At 44.7% G+C, this 19478-nt stretch overlaps 1 protein-coding gene across 1 annotated transcript in view; it reads right to left on the bottom strand.

The window, feature by feature from the left end:
* Window positions 1-1446, bottom strand: part of LOC309560271 (peptidoglycan-recognition protein SC2-like) — a 30922-nt gene extending 29476 nt beyond the window's left edge. The window contains exon 1 of the mRNA XM_082263856.1: window positions 1375-1446. Within this exon, the coding sequence (XP_082119982.1) occupies window positions 1375-1429 (55 nt within the window). The 5' untranslated portion in view covers window positions 1430-1446. The remainder of the gene's footprint in view (window positions 1-1374) is intronic.
* Between the last annotated feature and the right edge of the window lie 18032 nt (window positions 1447-19478).

Below are 19478 nucleotides of genomic sequence, written 5' to 3'. Positions count from 1 at the left end.
ACTCATCAGTTATGAACGATTGTATGGACTACACCCGGACGTTTGAGCAATTGAGCTTGATATGATTTATTTTATCTACGTCTGTGAGTAGCCATTTTTTAATGTTACTTTAATAAAGCCTTCTATTGAGGATAATGCGCTAGGTCGGTGCGCCCTTTTTTGTTTCTTTGCTTTCAGTACCGGTGGACTACCCCAGTCCGTTATGGGCAGCAAGACCTAAGCCATCTAAGAAGCCAGTTGTGAGTCCCGGGAGGAGTGTGGTCGAGGGGCCTGGATACCAAGCGCAGGAGGAGGGTGGTCACACCTTATTGTTTTTTGAATATTTCATATATCTACTACTTCTATAGACTACAAATCCCCTTAACCCCCCCCCCCCCCGGTTGGTGGGGGGTTGACTTTCACACGCCCGGTCCATGGTGCCAAGTAGGTTGGGTAATGCTCCCATTAAGGCTTTAAACATATTGGTTTTTATGTGTTGAGTACACTGTCTTGAAGATGCAATAAACTTTTTGGGGCTGCTTGCGATTGGTGTGACACTACAACTCCCTTAAACTGGTTGTAAACCCTTACATATACCCAGTGGAATGACTGGCCTCAGGTGATACACAGTGATAAAACAGATACTCATACATAAGTTGTACCTGTTTATCTGCAGCCATCTCTTACAACCGTCTAAAACACAGAGAACAAAGCCTTTTTCTTAGTTGCAGAAGGCAGGGGGTGGAGATCTGATGTCACATGCTGTACAGCATAGAGCGGGGCTATGAATATGCACTGATTTAGTATGAAACATGTCAGTCTGTTTATCCTGTAGCTGTGCTTTTTCTTTGAAATAAACTAGAGTTAATTGGAGTGCGGCCTTGCAGACGTCTTCTTTCACTGCTATGCATTGTGCATTTTGAGCCGGCACCCATTCATCACTCCATTTTGAACAGAGGTATTATGCAGTGGCTCTATCTGTAGCGTGATTACCTTTGTAGCATAGAGTAGGGAGCTGAGTGTAATCTGAGACCTGAGTGGAGGGAATGGACACACACATCTCTACACAGTCTCATAGGGAAGCAATTACCTTCTGTGTGCTGGAGAGGAGGCAGGGCCGTCTCCAGGGTTTCGGAGGTGTTGGCATAACCTGTCAGAAGTGACTCATGCAGTTGGCAGAGAGAAGTGACTCATGCAGTTGGCAGAGGGAGGTGAGATCAGATAGGAACAACACTTGGTGCTTTGGACTGAGGCTAGTACACATCCTAAAGGGATATGCTTTGTTCATTTTTTTTTTTTCAGAGGTTTATAGCTACTTTAACAACTACATAGGCATGGGGACAGCATATTACAACACATCTCTACAACATATCGCCAAAGCTAGTGAGCGCTTACCCAGAGCATATTCAGCTGCCAAGAGAACAGAGAGGAGGACGAGCCAACGGTTCATGGCGACACCAGGATAGAGAGAGAACACTGAAAAAGACATTAGAAAAATGCAAAGGGTTGAGGGAAAGAGGCTGTTGTCTTCCTCTTCATGGGGACAATCAGCTTTGCCACGGGTCCCACCTGGCCAGTCAGGCTTCATGCTCAGATTAAAGCAGTAGTAAACCCCAAACTCAAAAATGTACATTGCCGTGAAAAAGTTTTCATACCCTTTGAAAATTCTCCACATTTTCAACCATCATGTTACAACCAAAAATGTAAATGTATTTTATGTGATAGACCAACACAAAGTGGAACATATTTGTGAAGTGGAAGGAAAATGATAAATCGTTTTCAACATTTTTTTACAAATAAATATGTGGAAAGTGTGGTGTGCATTTGTATTAACCCCCCCCCCCCCCCCGAGTCAATACTCTGTAGAACCGCCTTTCCCTGCAGTTACAGCTGCAAGTCTTTTTGGGGATGTCTCTACCAGCTTTGCACACCTTGAGAGGGACATTTCTGCCCATTCTTCTTTGCTAAATATCTCAAGCTCTGTCAGATTGGATGGAGAGGGTCTGTGAACAGCAATTTTCAAGTCTTGAGAGGGAGGTATGTGGCGCTGCCTATAGCTTCCTGATTGGTTGAGATAAAAAGTGCTGTAGTGCAAATAAATAGAATGTGACCTTGTGAAATTAATAGCGGATATTAGGATTAGAAAATTAGGTGAATAAATAAAGTGATGAGTACATATATCTAAAAATATATGAAATATCAATTTAGTGGTAAAAAGGTGAGTACCGTGACTCTGTGTAATGGTGTGAAATATAGAATTATATAAAAAATTCAATTAATATTGGTAAAAATTAAGAAAATTAAATATGGTGAAAAAGGATCCACAATGTATACGTCTTAAAAGGTGTAAAACCAACAGGATGCTAATTACAAACTGGCTAAGAGATACTCAATGTATAAAATTATAAACTTATAAAACAGCAGGGAATTCCACATAAAAACTGGGGTAAATGCAAGAATAAATATCAGAACACACTTTCAATCGATGGGATAAAAGGTTTTCACTGGATATAAAAAGTCCCACAATAAGTGTCCAATAACTTATATTCCACAGAGCATGAATATGGCAATCACAAATAACTCTGGTGTAGAGAGAGACAATTTCCCAACAAGGTGACTTCAGTGCAGGTGTTCCAATAATTCCTTAAGGGTGCTGGCTATGGTGATCACTCTGTGCTCCCCATGTCCCCTGTACCGCACTCACCAGAAATGATTACCCCTACAGGGGTGACAAGCCTTGGGTATAGTATCGCCTCTGATGCCCCTGGATCCTGTAAGGATTCGCTGGCCGATCCTCTTTACCCTGTGCGCTGTCCTATAGCCTGCCCGAGTCCACTCTCACTGTACACTGCATATGTGCTCCGTAGATGTATATGGGGAAGAAAGGGCCTCACATAGAGTAGTATTGTGATGTGACGATGCTCTACGCGTTTCGTCTGTCCGACGTCATCAGGAGTGGCATCATCACATCATCCCCGCCTATTTATAGCAGCATGGCAAAAAGGCCACCTCCGCTAATCCAATGAGAAAACGGGACGCGGTGTCCAATCAAGTAACGCCTTGACGCACGCTGTTGCCAGGTAGACCCAGTATGCTTGTCAAGCTGATTCAGGACACTTCCTGTTCTGACAGTTGGTATGTCTTCTTTAATAAGTGTGAGACTGAACTCCTACAAAAGATTATTACTAGGAGGAAATACAAGCTTAAGGAAGTAGAAAAATTGATTAAACAACTTAAAGAATCACTGACACCCTTTTCTCTTACTAATGAGTACAAAAACAAAGAAAAAGAAATTCAGGAAAATGTCACCAAATATGATCTAGAGATACAAACTAAGAAACAGAAGAAATACAGCAGGGATATATTAGATTACAAGAATAACAGAGTTTATAACTGGCAGACATCCATGGAAGACGAAGCCATGAAATTACAAGATACCACTTTAGTAGCGGATTCAAGGGAAACCACCCCGGAAGTGGAGAAACAAGATTCCTACCCGGATACCCCCACTCAAAGAACACCTAGAAATGTGAACTTTGATAATACTACTAGAGAGGATAAACCTCAGACCCCTAGGAACATTGGGAATCACGGAGGAGCAAGACCTAGGAATAACAGAGGGGGAGGACCCCCAGACTTCAGATTTAATTCACCTGGGAGCAGGATCCCCACTTATAATAGGGAGGAAGATTTCAGGACTCTAGATTTACTTCACCTGGGTACAGAGTCCCCACGTTTAATAGATACTCCCCCCTAAGGGACGATAGAATGTATACACCTAGAGATGACAGAAGAGGGAGTTACAACTACCGGGGAAGGGTTTTTTTCCATGGGAACAACCTTGGCAGACCCCCGAGACAACAGAATTGGTACAACCAATACAGAAGACCGGGAGGAAGAGGACCCCAAGGACCCAATTACCACAGAGGATTCCCAGACCCCATGAGGAACCGGGGTTGGACACAAGGACCTATGAGAGAACAAGCATCCCCACAAAGAGAAGAAGGGAGGAACTACATCCCCTACCAACAGAACAGCTGGAACAACTGGAACGGGTACGGGGCAAGAGGAAACGGGCAAGAGGCAAACGCAGGGGCAGGAAGAAAGCGAAGAAGGGAATTTTAGGTACAGGCATTTTTAACCTCAGCAACATTGTTTTTAATAAAGAAGAGATGGGAATTTTAGATTTGGGTTTGAAGTTCGTACCTACTAAGGATATAGACAAATTTGAAACCTATATTGATCTTCAGAAGTTCATTCGGAAATTGAATGTTAAAAAATTTTTCCAGATCAAGGGCGAACATAAGAACACCATTTCTACACGTTTTAAACATACTGTTTTAAGGAATAAGTCTGTTTTTAATCCAAAAGTACCAAATAATGATTGTATTAACGCTTTTAAAAAGATGGTGGTGGAGGAGGATATAAAGAAATTGGAGATCCATGGAAAGGATAACAAAAGGATCTGGAAAGCAATTAGGAATATCGAGAAAAACAGAGAGGTTGTCATAAGACCAGCAGACAAGGGAGGAGGGCTGGTCATTTTGACTAAAAAAGACTATGAGGAAGAGATGGAAAACCTCCTTAAAGTTCCAGACACATACAAGAAACTAAAGAAAAACCCCAAAATGGAATACTTGCGGAAATTAAAAGAATACGTAAAAAAAGGAAAAGACATAGGGATCCTAACGGAAAAGGAAGCAAAATATCTGGTTCCGGAGTCCTCTAAAACACCTGTGATATACCACATACCCAAAATACATAAAAGACTTGAGAAACCACCAGGGAAACCCATAGTCAGTGGGGTGGACTCCCTGTTCTCCCGATTGGGAGAATATTTAGATAAATTCCTCCAACCCCTTGTTTCCAAAGGAAGGTCCTACTTGAAGGACAGCACACAATTATTAAGGGAGATTAGGAATTTAAACATTAATGAATCTCAGTTCTTAGTCACAATCAATGCAAATTCACTGTATACAAGCATCAAACAAACAGATGGACTTAGAGCAATAAAAAAAGCACTTTATGAAGATAAAAGTCTGAAGAAAACTCAAATACAGTATATCCTTGAAGGCCTCAAATTGGCAATGGAAAGTAATTATTTCTGGTATGGGAAATCATTTTATGTTCAAACAAAAGGCGTCGCCATGGGGGCTAGATATGCCCCCAGCGTGGCGAACGTCTTCATGAATATGTGGGAGGAACAGCAAATTTACAACCAGAACATACCCGAGATTAAATTATATAAACGTTACATAGATGACATAATAATGATTTGGTAAGGTACCAGATCATCTTTGCCAGATTTCCTAGAAGAGATTAATTCTAACCAATATGGACTCACTTTTACCGGCCACTGGAGCCAAGATCAGGTAGATTACTTGGATCTGCAGATTTTTAAAGAAGAGGGTTACTTACAAACAAGAACTTTTTTTAAAACTACAGACAAAAATGGGTATATCCCAAAAACGAGTTGCCACCACCCAAAGTGGAAGAACAATATCCCGAAGGGGCAATTTATGAGGATGAGGAGAAATTGTGGAAGACTGGAAGACTATGACCAACAAACATCAATTTTAATGAAGAGGTTTGAGGAAAAGGGATATCAAATGGATACCCTGGAAAAGATGAAGGCAGGGGTTAGAAATATGGATAGGGAGGACCTATTAGAGACCAAAGTAAAAGAAACGAACGGATCGTTTGACTGTGCCTTCATCTCAGGGTACCACAGACAATACAAAAATGTGGAGAGAATATTCAGAAGATACTGGCCAGTATTGAGGACGGACAAGGTACTGGCCAAAGTACTTCCAGAAAGGCCTAGGTTTATTTACCGTAGGGCACCGACTTTAAGGAATAGATTGGTTAAAAATGTTATAGACCCTCCTAAAAATGTAAAAATCTTTCCTGATATGAAGGGGTTTATCAGATGCAGGAAGTGTCTGGCATGTAGAAACAACCCTTCCCAGCCTCGGAAAATGCTGGACTTTAAATCTAAAGCGAACCATAGGAAATACAAAATTAACAATTTAATTATTTGCAACAGCACACATGTTACATATGTAGTAGAATGTACATGTAATCTGCAATACGTAGGACGCACCACGAGACCCCTCCATGTGAGGATTAGAGAACATATCACAAATATAAAGAACGGCTTTCCAAAACACAGCCTCTCAAGACACTATTTAGAGGTGCATAATAAAAACCCGAAGGACTTAATTTTTTATGGCATAGACTCTATTCATGGCCACTGGAGAGGGGAGAACAAAAAGAGAAAAATCTCCCAGAATGAAACAAAGTGGATTTATCTACTCGAATCCCTCCAGCCTAAAGGACTTAACTTGGACATAGACCTAAATTGTTTTATTTCAAATTTTTAAATTATTACCTTAATATTTATATTTTTAAGTAGTATTTATTCGTGTCCAAGTCCTTTTTGGTCAGTTTAGGTCTAACTATATATATTTTTTATTTTATTTTTTTTATTTTTTTATTTTTATTGTATATCTGAATACGTGTTTAAGCAGTGTTTATGTGTGTACAAGTCCTTCTGGTCAGTTTAAGCCCAGCACTTCTTTATATATTTGCAGGACATTCTATATATCTGCAGGACATGTTTTATTTATTTGTCGTACCCTTTGGGAACTTAGGCCACTATTAAGGGTCTCCTTTGTCTAAAGTAATCTATTATATATATTTATTGGTCTGGTTGATATTTTTTAATATGCGCTACGAACACCCGTAGCTTTCTCAAAGGGGTGTTCGTAGCGCAACGCGTCAGGGTAAGCCGTACTGACGTCACTTCGGGTCTTCGGCCGTGACCGGAAGCTTCGGATCGCACCGCATCGGCGGTTTGTGACACTGTCTGCACTGTTGTATCTTCTGTAATGTGAGTAGCCTGCAATAAAAATTTTTTAAATAAATACTACCCTACGTTTCTGCACCATGAGAGCCTCTCTTTTTAAGCACCAACACAGGAACTAAGGCATTTTTGAGCTTCCTATGCTGCTATATTCCCATTATTTGATTCATTGCTGCTGGAGCACGCTGGGCTGTTGGCGAACGAGTTGAAAGGGTTGCCAGGATATTTATATATAATGCTCAATCTGAGTGTTGTGGAGGTGAGCGGCCACTGCACTCGGTGTCTGGATTGTGCGCTCACCGGGACACACTCACCTTGCTGTGTTTGAAGAGCACATTTCACCTTTAGAGTTGATTGGAAAGACCACCATATATAGAAGAATTTTTTGGCACATTGCACTTTATTCACTTTATTTGGGACTATCATCATGTGTATTTTTTAGATTATTATATGCATTTTATGGACTGTTGAAGCACGTTTTTAGCGCATCATTGCTATATTTTTAGGTGTTTTTATTTTGGTCACTTTGCTCATGTTTATTTGATCATATAAGAGCTACACATGATTTTGTTTTGCATGAATAGTCACTCAGCATTGCACTTTATTCACTTGGTTCACTTTCGATTGGATTTTCATTATTGTATATGGGGAAACCAGTCAGGGACCAGCATTGCTGGAGCAGAGCGACGCCCCTAGCAGCCAGGGGAAGAACTCCTCCAGTGAGGCTGGGAGAAAGGGAAAGGAAAGACAGGTGCTGGTGGTAGGGGACTCAATTATTAGAAGGGCAGACAGTGTAATCTGTGACCAAGACCGTGTGCGCCGAACAGTCTGTTGTTTGCCGGGCGCTCGGGTTCGGCACATAGCGGATCGGGTGGACAGATTATTGGGTGGGGCTGGGGAAGACCCAGCTGTCATGGTACACGTGGGTACCAATGACATAGGCAGAGGAAGACGGAGAGTCCTAAACGATTTCAGGGACTTAGGCGCTAAGTTAAGGACTAGGACCTCCAAGGTAATATTTTCCGAAATACTACCTGTACCTCGAGCCACACCAGAGAGGCAGCGGGAGATTAGGGAAGTTAACGAGTGGCTGAGGAGCTGGTGTAGTAAGGAGGGTTTCGGGTTCCTGGAGAACTGGGCCGACTTCTCAGTCGGTCACCGGCTCTTTGGTAGGGACGGATTGCACCTAAATGGGGTGGGTGCAGCCGTACTGGGTGCGAGGATGGCCAAAGAGTTAGAGGGGCTTTTAAACTAGGGAATGGGGGGGAGGGTACAGATGTAGAATTACCCAGTGGAAAGCAAGTTTCAGAGGGCAGAAATGGGGGCATTAGCGATAGGGTGTGCGGAGCTCCTATACCCAGGGTGGGTACGGGGAAAAATCAAGAGAGCAGCCTAAAAACATCAAAAGAGGATAAATATAACCGATCAAAATTACGAGGTTTGTATACCAATGCCAGAAGCCTGGCCAACAAGATGGGAGAGCTGGAGCTGCTGATGTTTGAGGAGGACTTAGATTTTGTGGGGATAACTGAGACTTGGTTTGACAGCTCTCATGACTGGATGGCGTCCATTCAGGGGTATTCCCTTTATCGCAGAGATAGAGAAAGTAAAAAAGGGGGAGGGGTATGTTTGTATATTAAGAACAGTATACAGGTAAATATGAGGGATGATATTAATAATGGAGCTATGGACGAGGCAGAATCCCTATGGGTAGAGCTTCAAAGGGAAGGCACGGCGGGGAAGGTAATATTGGGCGTATGCTATAGGCCCCCCAACCAGAGGGAGGAGGGTGAGGCGGACCTCATGTTACAGATAGGATTGGCAGCAAGGATGGGAAATGTCATTATAATGGGGGACTTTAATTATCCAGATATAGACTGGGCAGAAGGAACCGCACACTCAGCCAAGGCTCGGCAGTTCCTAAATGTTTTGCAGGACAATTACATGGGTCAGATGGTGAATGCACCGACAAGAAGCAATGCGGTACTTGACCTACTGATTACCAACAATACAGACCTGATCACGGATATAGAAATACGGGACAACTTAGGGAACAGTGACCATAGGTCAATTGGTTTCAGTATTAATTACAGTAATAGGAAACACAAGGGTAATATAAGGACGCTGAATTTCACAAGAGCCAATTTCCCTAAACTGCGCTCGCTGCTAGAAAATATCAAATGGGATAGAACCCTGGGAACAAAGAACACGGAGGAAAAATGGGAGTGCTTCAAGAGCATACTTAACAAGGGAGTGGGCCAGTGCATTCCACAGGGAAATAAATTTAAAAGAGCAAAACTAAACCCTGGGTGGCTAAACTCCAACATTAAAATGTATATTAGAGCTAAAGAAAAGGCCTTCAAAAAATACAAGACTGAGGGGTCATTGGCAGCATTTAAGCACTACAAAGAGTGTAATAAGAAATGTAAAGACGAAATCAGGGCGGCTAAAATAGAACACGAGAGACATATAGCGGAGGAGAGTAAAAAGAACCCCAAGAAGTTCTTTAAGTATATAAACAGTAAGAAAGCCAGGCCAGAGCACATTGGCCCCATAAAAGATGATAAAGGAAAAATGGCCACAGAGGACAGAGAAAAGGCGGAAGTGTTAAATAATTTCTTTTCTTCAGTCTTCACAAAGGAATCGGGGGTCTACACGAAACCCGCTTGTAAGGCCGAACTAAATAATACACCTCAGGAAGTGCCGCCATGGCTAACAGAGGATAGACTTAGAGCTAAACTAGAGAAACTTAACATAAATAAATCCCCGGGACCGGATGGCTTGCACCCGAGGGTTCTTAATGAGCTCAGCCAGGTGATTGCCAGACCATTATTCTTGATCTTTAAGGATAGTTTACAGACGGGTATGGTGCCAGCTGATTGGAAAAAAGCCAACGTGGTACCAATATTTAAAAAGGGGCCGAGATATATCCCGGGTAACTATAGGCCGGTCAGCCTAACATCTGTAGTCTGCAAAATTTTGGAGGGGATGATAAGGGACCACATACAAGACTTTAGTAATGAAAATGGTATTATAAGTAGAAATCAGCATGGATTCATGAAAAATCGTTCGTGCCAAACCAATCTGTTAACCTTCTACGATGAAGTGAGCTGCCACCTAGATAAAGGTAAGCCTGTGGATGTGGTGTATCTGGACTTTGCAAAGGCCTTTGACACCGTTCCTCACAAACGCTTACTGTACAAACTAAGGAAGGTAGGTATGGATCATAAGGTGAGTACCTGGATAGAGACCTGGCTCCAGGGGAGAGTACAGAGGGTGGTGATTAATGGGGAGTACTCGGATTGGGCGGGTGTGGAAAGTGGGGTCCCCCAGGGTTCTGTCCTGGGACCAATCCTGTTTAATTTATTCATAAATGATCTAGAGGAGGGGATATCTAGTACAATCTCAGTATTTGCAGATGATACTAAATTAGGCATGCCAATATCTTCTATGCAGGATGTGGAAATCTTGCAAGCAGACCTGAACAAAATAACGGGGTGGGCAACCACATGGCAGATGAGGTTTAATGTAGAAAAATGTAAAGTAATGCACTTGGGTGCCAGAAACCAGAAAGCAAGCTATTCACTAGGGGGTGAACCTCTGGGTGAGTCTAGGATGGAAAAGGACTTGGGGGTACTGGTAGACAACAGGCTTGGCAGTGGCATGCAATGCCAAGCCGCCGCAAGCAAAGCCAACAGAATACTGGGATGTATAAAAAAGGGGATCCACTCCAGAAATAAAGAGATTATTCTCCCGCTCTACAAGACTCTGGTCCGGCCACATCTGGAGTATGCTGTCCAGTTCTGGGCACCGGTCCGCAGGAAGGATGTGCTGGAACTGGAGAAAGTCCAGAGGAGGGCAACAAAAATAATTAGGGGAATGGAGGACATCGGCTATGAGGAAAGACTACAAGCACTGAACCTATTCTCTCTGGAGAAGAGACGATTGAGGGGGGATATGATATCAATGTACAAATACTGTACTGGCGACCCTAGCATAAGGAACAAACTATTCAGAGAAAGGGAATACAATAAGACACGTGGCCACTCACTAAAACTTGAGGAAAGGCGGTTTAACCTTAAAGTGCGTAAGGGGTTCTTCACTGTAAGAGCGGTAAGGATGTGGAATTCTCTTCCACAAGCAGTCGTATCAGCGGGGAGCATAGATAGTTTCAAAAAACTATTAGATGTACACCTTAAAGACCACAACATACAGGGGTACACAATGTACGGTTAAAAGCAAACACACACACGCATCATGGGTTGAACTGGATGGACTTGTGTCTTTTTTCAACCTCACTAACTATGTAACTATGTAACTATGTAACTATTCATTCTATCATCACTTTATACACCCCATTTTTTTGACATATTTTCATTGACACATTTATTAATTTGACCACTATTTATTATCTTAAGACACGTCTGTTCAATACACATTGGAATTAGATTTAGTGGCCCCCCTCATTGAGAGTTGAGCGCTGATTCTTTAACTTTTTAATTTTTTTTATTAAAATATATACACTTAGTCCGTTTGGAATTTTTAATAACAATACAGATAAATTAATTTTTAATATTAATTTTAATATTAATATATTTGGAAAGTAGGTCATTAGTATCTTTCTCTTTTTATTAATATTTGTAAAAAAATTCCCTTAGGGCTCGGCCCAAAGGAATAACCTTCTGGTTTTACACCCTCTAGTTAATAAATTTTACTTTTTGTTGCCAAATATTAAATCTAAGTAATATCTAATTAATTGGAATTAATCTGAAACACCATCATTAATATCAATATTATTTTCATATATGTCTGATCCTGGTACAATTGAGTTTGAGACATGCCTTGACTAAAATAAGAGTTTTAACCAATAGTCCATCATCAATTATTTTGGGACCGAAAATATTTGTAGTGAAAGGACCCGATCCCCCTAAAAACATACTTACCTTTTTCATTGTATTTTTTTCTCTTCTTTTTTATGCTGTATTTCATTTATATATTTTTTTTATATATATATTTTTTTATACATATTTCTTTCTATTTCTTGGTTACATGGGTTCATAATTGTCTCATACTAAAGATTGTAGGATGCAAGTCTTGTTTTTAAATGTTTTATTCATGTTTGAGATATAGTTTTTTGTGTACTATGCTGATGTGTACGGGGATAGTACCTTAGAGCATCATGTTAGCAATAACTGATGTGCACGGAGTTATTACCTTGTAGCATCATGGTAACAATAGTTTTAATTGTATATATCATACCACCATCTGCCGAAAGAAAAAGGCGTTTTAAAAGAAAGAATTACACTTCTGTTGTTATAAACATCCGCTTTCGGGGATAGATTATATGGAGAACAGGAAGTGTCCTGAATCAGCTTGACAAGCATACTGGGTCTACGTGGCAACAGCGTGCGTCAAGGCGTTACTTGATTGGACACCGCGTCCCGGTTTCTCATTGGATTAGCGGAGGTGGCCTGTTTACCATGCTGCTATAAATAGGCGGGGATGACGTAATGACGCCACTCCTGATGACGTCGGACAGACGAAATGCGTAGAGCGTCATCACATCACATCCGCCTGGTTGGAACGCATATCCGGTTCTGTGGAGCGCACGGCGTCCCGGAAGTGCGCGATCGATGTTGTTTTCTTTCTGCTATTGATATTCGTTTGCATTGTGAGTAGGGTTGAGCGGACACCTAGATGTCCGTGTTCGACGGGTTCGGCCGAACTTTAAAAAAAAGTCCGGGTCCGTGTCCCGGACTTTTACCAAACTTTTCCCGGACACCGAACCCCATTGAAGTCAATGGGGACCCGAACTTTAAGGCACTAAAATGGCTCTAAAACACCAAAGGAAAGGGCTAGAGTGCTGCAAATGGCAGCAAAACGTAATTAAGAGCATGGCAAGTGCTCTGCAAACAAATGTGGATAGGGAAATAACTTAAAACAACAAAAAAAAACAGAAAAATAAAACAATGTTCTTCTTCATCTCTGAAGGACGAGGCCCATATGGAGTAGGAGGGAGGTTGAGGTGGTGGTGGATGTGGCGGTGACATAGGCGTGCGCACAGGGTGTGCTGGGTGTGCCTGGGCACACCCTAATCACCTAGGGCACATAGCATTGCCAGTGAGGAGATGGGAAAGATCTCCCTGGGACCTGCTCTGCTCTATTTCTCCTTGCCTACAGGTACATGGCCCCGATACATTACTCTCCCTGCTGGCAAACACATGCATGTGTATTTCAACTTTGGGGTGCACACCTTAATGCAATAGGCTGCGCACACCTATGGGCGGTGTAGGTGGAAGCGGCGGTGGAGGAGGACCAGGGCCGGATTAACAGCATCATGGGCTTGGTGCTGAGGATTTTGAAGGGCCTTAAGGGCCGTGCCTTGCCATGCACCCAGAGGAGGAAGGGTGCAGCCATGCATGCCTAATTCAACATGGGATGCTGTCTCTGAAGCCCATAAACACATCCATGCATCGCCAACTGTCCCTCCTTGTCCGGCCTTCACGCTGTGTGGGGAGGTTCTGAGGGTGCTGCCTGGGGAAGCGAGCATAGAAGCCAGACTTCTGTGTTTACAAGTGACAGAAGAGCGGTAACAGTGAATATGGCCAACCCGGGGCCTATATAAAAGGTAGGGGCCTGGAGCTGCAGCTCCAATAGCCCCTACATTAATCTGGCCCTGAGGAGGAGGACGAGGTAGCCAACACTGCTTCTTTTCAAAAATTTTAAATGAGGGTACACCCCAAAAGAGTGAGAAAGAGCAAAAATGGAACAATGGGTGGGTAAGGTCGGTATCCATTGCTATTCTGCATAAGGTACGGAAAAGTCCCGTGGGATCCATGCCTGGTTCATTTTAATGAACGTGAGCTTGTCCACATTGTCTCTGGACAGGCGACTGCGCTTGTCTGTTATAACGCCCCCAGCCGTGCTAAATACCCGTTCAGATAATACACTGGCTGCAGGGCACGCCAGCACCTCCAAGGCGTAAAGGGCAAGCTCAGGCCATGTGCCCAATTTGGAGACCCAGAAGTTGAAGGGGGCAGACCCGTCATTCACTACATGTAGGCGTGTGCACACATACTGCTCCACCATGTTGGTAAAATGCTGCCTCCTGCTAAGACGTTCCATCTGAGCTGCTGGTGCTGCTGTTTGTTGTGGCGTGCTGACAAAGCTTTTCCACATTTCGGCCATGCTAACCCTGCCTTCTGAGGTGCTGGCGGTGCCCTGGTTGCGTTGGCGACCTCCTCCTCCTCCTCCTCTGCCTTGTGCTTCCACTGTGGCCCCGCTGTCAGATGGGAATGCCAGCAGCATGGCGTCTACCAGCGTGCGCTTGTACTCGCGCATCTTGCGATCGCGCTCCAGTGAGTGAATTAAGGACGGTACGTTGTCCTTGTAACGGGGATCCAGCAGCGTGGCCACCCAGTAATCAGCACAAGTTAGAATGTGGGCAACTCGGCGGTCGTTGTGGAGACACTGCAGCATGTAATCGCTCATGTGTGCCAGGCTGCCCAGAGGCAACGAAAGGCTGTCCTCTGTGGGAGGTGTATCGTCCGTGTCCTCTGTATCCCCCCAGCCACGCACCAGTGATGGCCATGAGCTGGCCTGGGTGCCACCCTGCTGTGAACATGGTTCCATCTCCTCCTCCAGCTCCTCCTCCTCCTCATCCTCCTCATCCTCCAGAACTGTGCCCCTGCTGGACAATTGCGTCCCTGGCGTTTGCGTGTGCAGGAACCCACCCTCGGAGCCCCTTGCGAATGACTGCCCTGAAAGCCTTGGAAATGTTACCTCTTCATCCTCCTCCTCCTCCTCATCCTGTGCCACATCCTCTTCCATCATCGCCCGAATTGTTTTTTCAAGGAGGCATAGAAGTGGGATAGTTAAGCTGAGAACGGCGTCATTGCCACTGGCCATGTTGGTGGAGTACTCAAAACAGCGCAACAAGGCACACAGGTCTCGCATGGAGGCCCAGTTATTGGTGGTGAAGTGGTGCTGTTCCGCAGAGCGACTCACGCGTGCGTGCTGCAGCTGAAACTCCACTATGGCCTGCTGCTGCTCGCACAGTCTTTCCAGCATGTGCAAGGTGGAGTTCCACCTTGTGGGCACGTCACATATGAGGCGGTGAGCGGGAAGGCCGAAGTTACGCTGCAGCGCTGCCAGGCGAGCAGCAGCAGGGTGAGAACGCCGAAAGTGCGCACAAACGGCCCGCACTTTCTGCAGCAGCTCTGACATATCGGGGTAGTTTTTAAGGAACCTCTGCACCACCAAATTCAGCACATGCGCCAGGCAAGGGATGTGCGTCAAACCGGCTAGGCCCAGAGCTGCTATGAGATTTCGCCCGTTATCGCACACCACCAGGCCGGGCTTGAGGCTCGCTGGCAGCAACCACTCATTTGTCTGCTGTTCCATGCTCCTCCACAACTCCTGCGCGGTGTGTGGTTTGTCCCCCAAACAGGCAAGTTGTAAAACTGCCTGCTGTCGTTTACCCCTGGCCGTGCTGAAGTTGGTGGTGAAGGTGTTACGCTGTCCGGATGAGGAGGCGGTAGAGGATGAGGAAGCGGAGTAGGAGGAGTTAGGAACAGGAGGCAAACTGAAGCGCCCTGCAATCCTCGGTGGTGGAAGGACATGCGCCAAATTGCTATCCGCCTCAGGCCCATCCGCCACTGCATTTACCCAGTGTGCCGTTAGGGAGATATAACGCCCCTGACCGTGCTTACTGGTCCACGTATCCGTAGTTAGGTGGACCTTGGCACAGATGGCGTTGCGCAGTGCACACCTGATATTTTCCCCCACTTGGTTGTGCAGGGAAGGGATGGCTTGCCTGGAAAAGTAGTGGCGGCTGGGCACGACGTACTGTGGGACAGCCACCGACATAAGGTTTTTAAAACTGTGCGTCTCCACCAGACGGAATGACAGCATTTCAAAGGCCAATAATTTTGAAATGCTGGCATTCAGGGCCAGGGATCGCGGGTGGGTAGGGGGGTACTTCCTCTTCCTCTCAAGTGTTTGGGAGATGGAAAGCTGAACGCTTCCACGGGACATTGTGGAGATGGTTGTTGGTGACCCAGGTGGTGGTGTTGCTGACAGATCGTCTGTTTGCGGGGTGGCAGGTGCCGGTATCACTACAGATGTGGCTGGAGCGGCCGAGACTGCAGCAGAAGAGGAAGCAGGATGAGCCAGAGACGTTTCTTGGTTTTGAAGGTGTGTACTCCACTGCAGCTCGTGCTTTGCACTTAGATGCCTGATCATGCAGGTTGTGCTCAGGTTGAGAAGGTTTATGCCTCGCTTCAAGCTCTGATTGCACAGGGTGCAAACCACTCGTGTCCTGTCATCAGCACATTTTCTAAAGAACTTCCACGCTAGAGAACTCCTTTGAGCTGACTTTGGTGCGCTCGTTCCCTTGCTGCGTTGGGCAGTAGCGGGCGTAGTGTCTAGGGCACGGCCGCTCCGCTTCTGCACCCTGCTCCCTCTTCTGCTGTGCTGGTGGCTCTGTGCGACCACCGCCTCTTCCTCCAAACTACTCAGGTCACCTGCATGACGTTCATTCCATGTGGGGTCGAGGACCTCATCGTCCTCCACATCATCTTCCACCCAGTCTTCACCCCTGCCCTCCTTGTCGGTCTCCACAATGCTGAACGCCGCAGCAGTTGGCACCTGCGTTTCGTCATCATCGGAGACGTGCTGCGATGATCCTTGCATGTACTCATCTTGAGAAATAAGTGGTTGGGCATCGCTGCACTCAATCTCTTCCACTTCTGGGGCAGGGCTAGGTGGATGGCCCTGGGAAACCCTGCTGACAGAGTCCTCAAAAAGAATAAGAGACTGCTGTATGGCTTGGGGCTCAGACTGCTGGCCTGATTTGCAAGGGGGTGAGGTGAAAGACGGTTGGACATTGGCTGCAGGTGCCAACTCTGACCTTTCTGCAGTAGACTGGGTGGGAGACAATGTGAAGGAACTGGAGGCACTGTCAGCAGCAAACCAATCTACTATCGCCTCAACTTGTTCTGGCCTCATCACTTCTAGGGGCGTTTGATGCCCTACCAAATACTGATGCAGGTTCTGTCGCCTACTCACACTTGAGGAAGGTGTTTCACTTGTGCGTGTAGCTGGCACAGATCGACCACGTCCTCTCCTTGCAACAGGAGCTCTACCAGCAGCACCACGACCCAGGCCACGGCCCTTATTTGACGGTCTCCTCATATTTCTGTAATTTAAGATCTTGCCCTAGAAAGGTTTTTATTGAATAGCGGAATAGGAAATATGATCCAAAAAAGTGTATGTATCTCGCACGTACAAAACCACACTAGGCCCCAATTACTATTGTTTCTACCCCTAAAAGGATGGATGAGGAGTAGGAGGAGTATGGAACAGACAGCACCCTCAAATCTTCAGAAGTATGAGATGAACCCCAAAAACTTGGAAAGGTGGATCTCACACGTACCGACACAGACTATCCCGCAATTCAATTGATCCTCAAAGGTTTTTATTGAATAGCGGAATAGGAAATATGATCAAAAAAAGTGTATGTATCTCGCACGTACACAACCACACTAGGCCCCAATTACTATTGTTTGTACCCCTAAAAGGATGGATGAGGAGTAGGAGGAGGAGTATGGAACAGGCAGCACCCTCAAATCTTCAGAAGTATGAGATGAACCCCAAAAACTTGGAAAGGTGGATCTCACACGTACCGACACAGACTATCCCGCAATTCAATTGATCCTCAAAGGTTTTTATTGAATAGCGGAATAGGAAATATGATCAAAAAAAGTGTATGTATCTCGCACGTACACAACCACACTAGGCCCCAATTACTATTGTTTGTACCCCTAAAAGGATGGTTGAGCAGTAGGAGCAGGAGTATGGAACAGGCAGCACCCTCAAATCTTCAGAAGTATGAGATGAACCCCAACAACTTGGAAAGGTGGATCTCACACGTACCGACACAGACTATCTCGCAATTGAATTGATCCCCAAAGGTTTTAATTGAATAGCGGAATAGAAAATATGATCAAAAAGAAAGTGTATGTATCTCGCACGTACACCACCACACTAGGCCCCAACTACTATTGTTTGTACCCCTAAAAGGATGGTTGAGCAGTAGGAGGAGGAGTATGGAACAGGCAGCACCCTCAAATCTTCAGAAGTATGAGATGAACCCCAAAAACTTGGAAAGGTGGATCTCTCTCACACGTACCAACACAGACTATCCCCCAATTTAACTGATCCCCAAAGGTTTTTGATTAAATAGCGGAATAGAAAATATGATCCAAAAAAAGTGTATGTATATCACACGTACACAACCACACTAGGCCCCAATTACTATTGTTTGTACCCCTAAAAGGCTAGATGAGGAGTAGGGGGGGTATGGAACAGGCAGCACCCTCAAACCTTCAGAAGTATGAGATGAACCCCAACAACTTGGAAAGGTGGATCTCTCTCACACGTACCAACACAGACTATCCCCCAATTTAACTGATCCCCAAAGGTTTTTGATTAAATAGCGGAATAGAAAATATGATCCAAAAAAAGTGTATGTATATCACACGTACACAACCACACTAGGCCCCAATTACTATTGTTTGTACCCCTAAAAGGCTAGATGAGGAGTAGGGGGAGTATGGAACAGGCAGCACCCTCAAACCTTCAGAAGTATGAGATGAACCCCAACAACTTGGAAAGGTGGATCTCTCTCACACGTACCAACACAGACTATCCCCCAATTTAACTGATCCCCAAAGGTTTTTGATTAAATAGCGGAATAGAAAATATGATCCAAAAAAAGTGTATGTATATCACACGTACACAACCACACTGGGCCCCAATTACTATTGTTTGTACCCCTAAAAGGCTAGATGAGGAGTAGGGGGAGTATGGAACAGGCAGCACCCTCAAACCTTCAGAAGTATGAGATGAACCCCAACAACTTGGAAAGGTGGATCTCTCTCACACGTACCAACACAGACTATCCCCCAATTTAACTGATCCCCAAAGGTTTTTGATTAAATAGCGGAATAGAAAATATGATCCAAAAAAAGTGTATGTATATCACACGTACACAACCACACTAGGCCCCAATTACTATTGTTTGTACCCCTAAAAGGCTAGATGAGGAGTAGGGGGGGTATGGAACAGGCAGCACCCTCAAACCTTCAGAAGTATGAGATGAACCCCAACAACTTGGAAAGGTGGATCTCTCTCACACGTACCAACACAGACTATCCCCCAATTTAACTGATCCCCAAAGGTTTTTGATTAAATAGCGGAATAGAAAATATGATCCAAAAAAAGTGTATGTATATCACACGTACACAACCACACTAGGCCCCAATTACTATTGTTTGTACCCCTAAAAGGCTAGGAGTAGGGGGAGTATGGAACAGGCAGCACCCTCAAACCTTCAGAAGTATGAGATGAACCCCAACAACTTGGAAAGGTGGATCTCTCTCACACGTACCAACACAGACTATCCCCCAATTTAACTGATCCCCAAAGGTTTTTGATTAAATAGCGGAATAGAAAATATGATCCAAAAAAAGTGTATGTATATCACACGTACACAACCACACTAGGCCCCAATTACTATTGTTTGTACCCCTAAAAGGCTAGATGAGGAGTAGGGGGGGTATGGAACAGGCAG

Source organism: Pelophylax lessonae, assembly GCF_965119305.1.
Source record: "Pelophylax lessonae genome assembly, chromosome: 7".
In the NCBI taxonomy this organism is placed as follows: Eukaryota; Metazoa; Chordata; class Amphibia; order Anura; family Ranidae; genus Pelophylax; species Pelophylax lessonae.
Note: the sequence above shows the minus strand (reverse complement) of the source record. Positions and strands in the feature narration are given on the sequence as shown.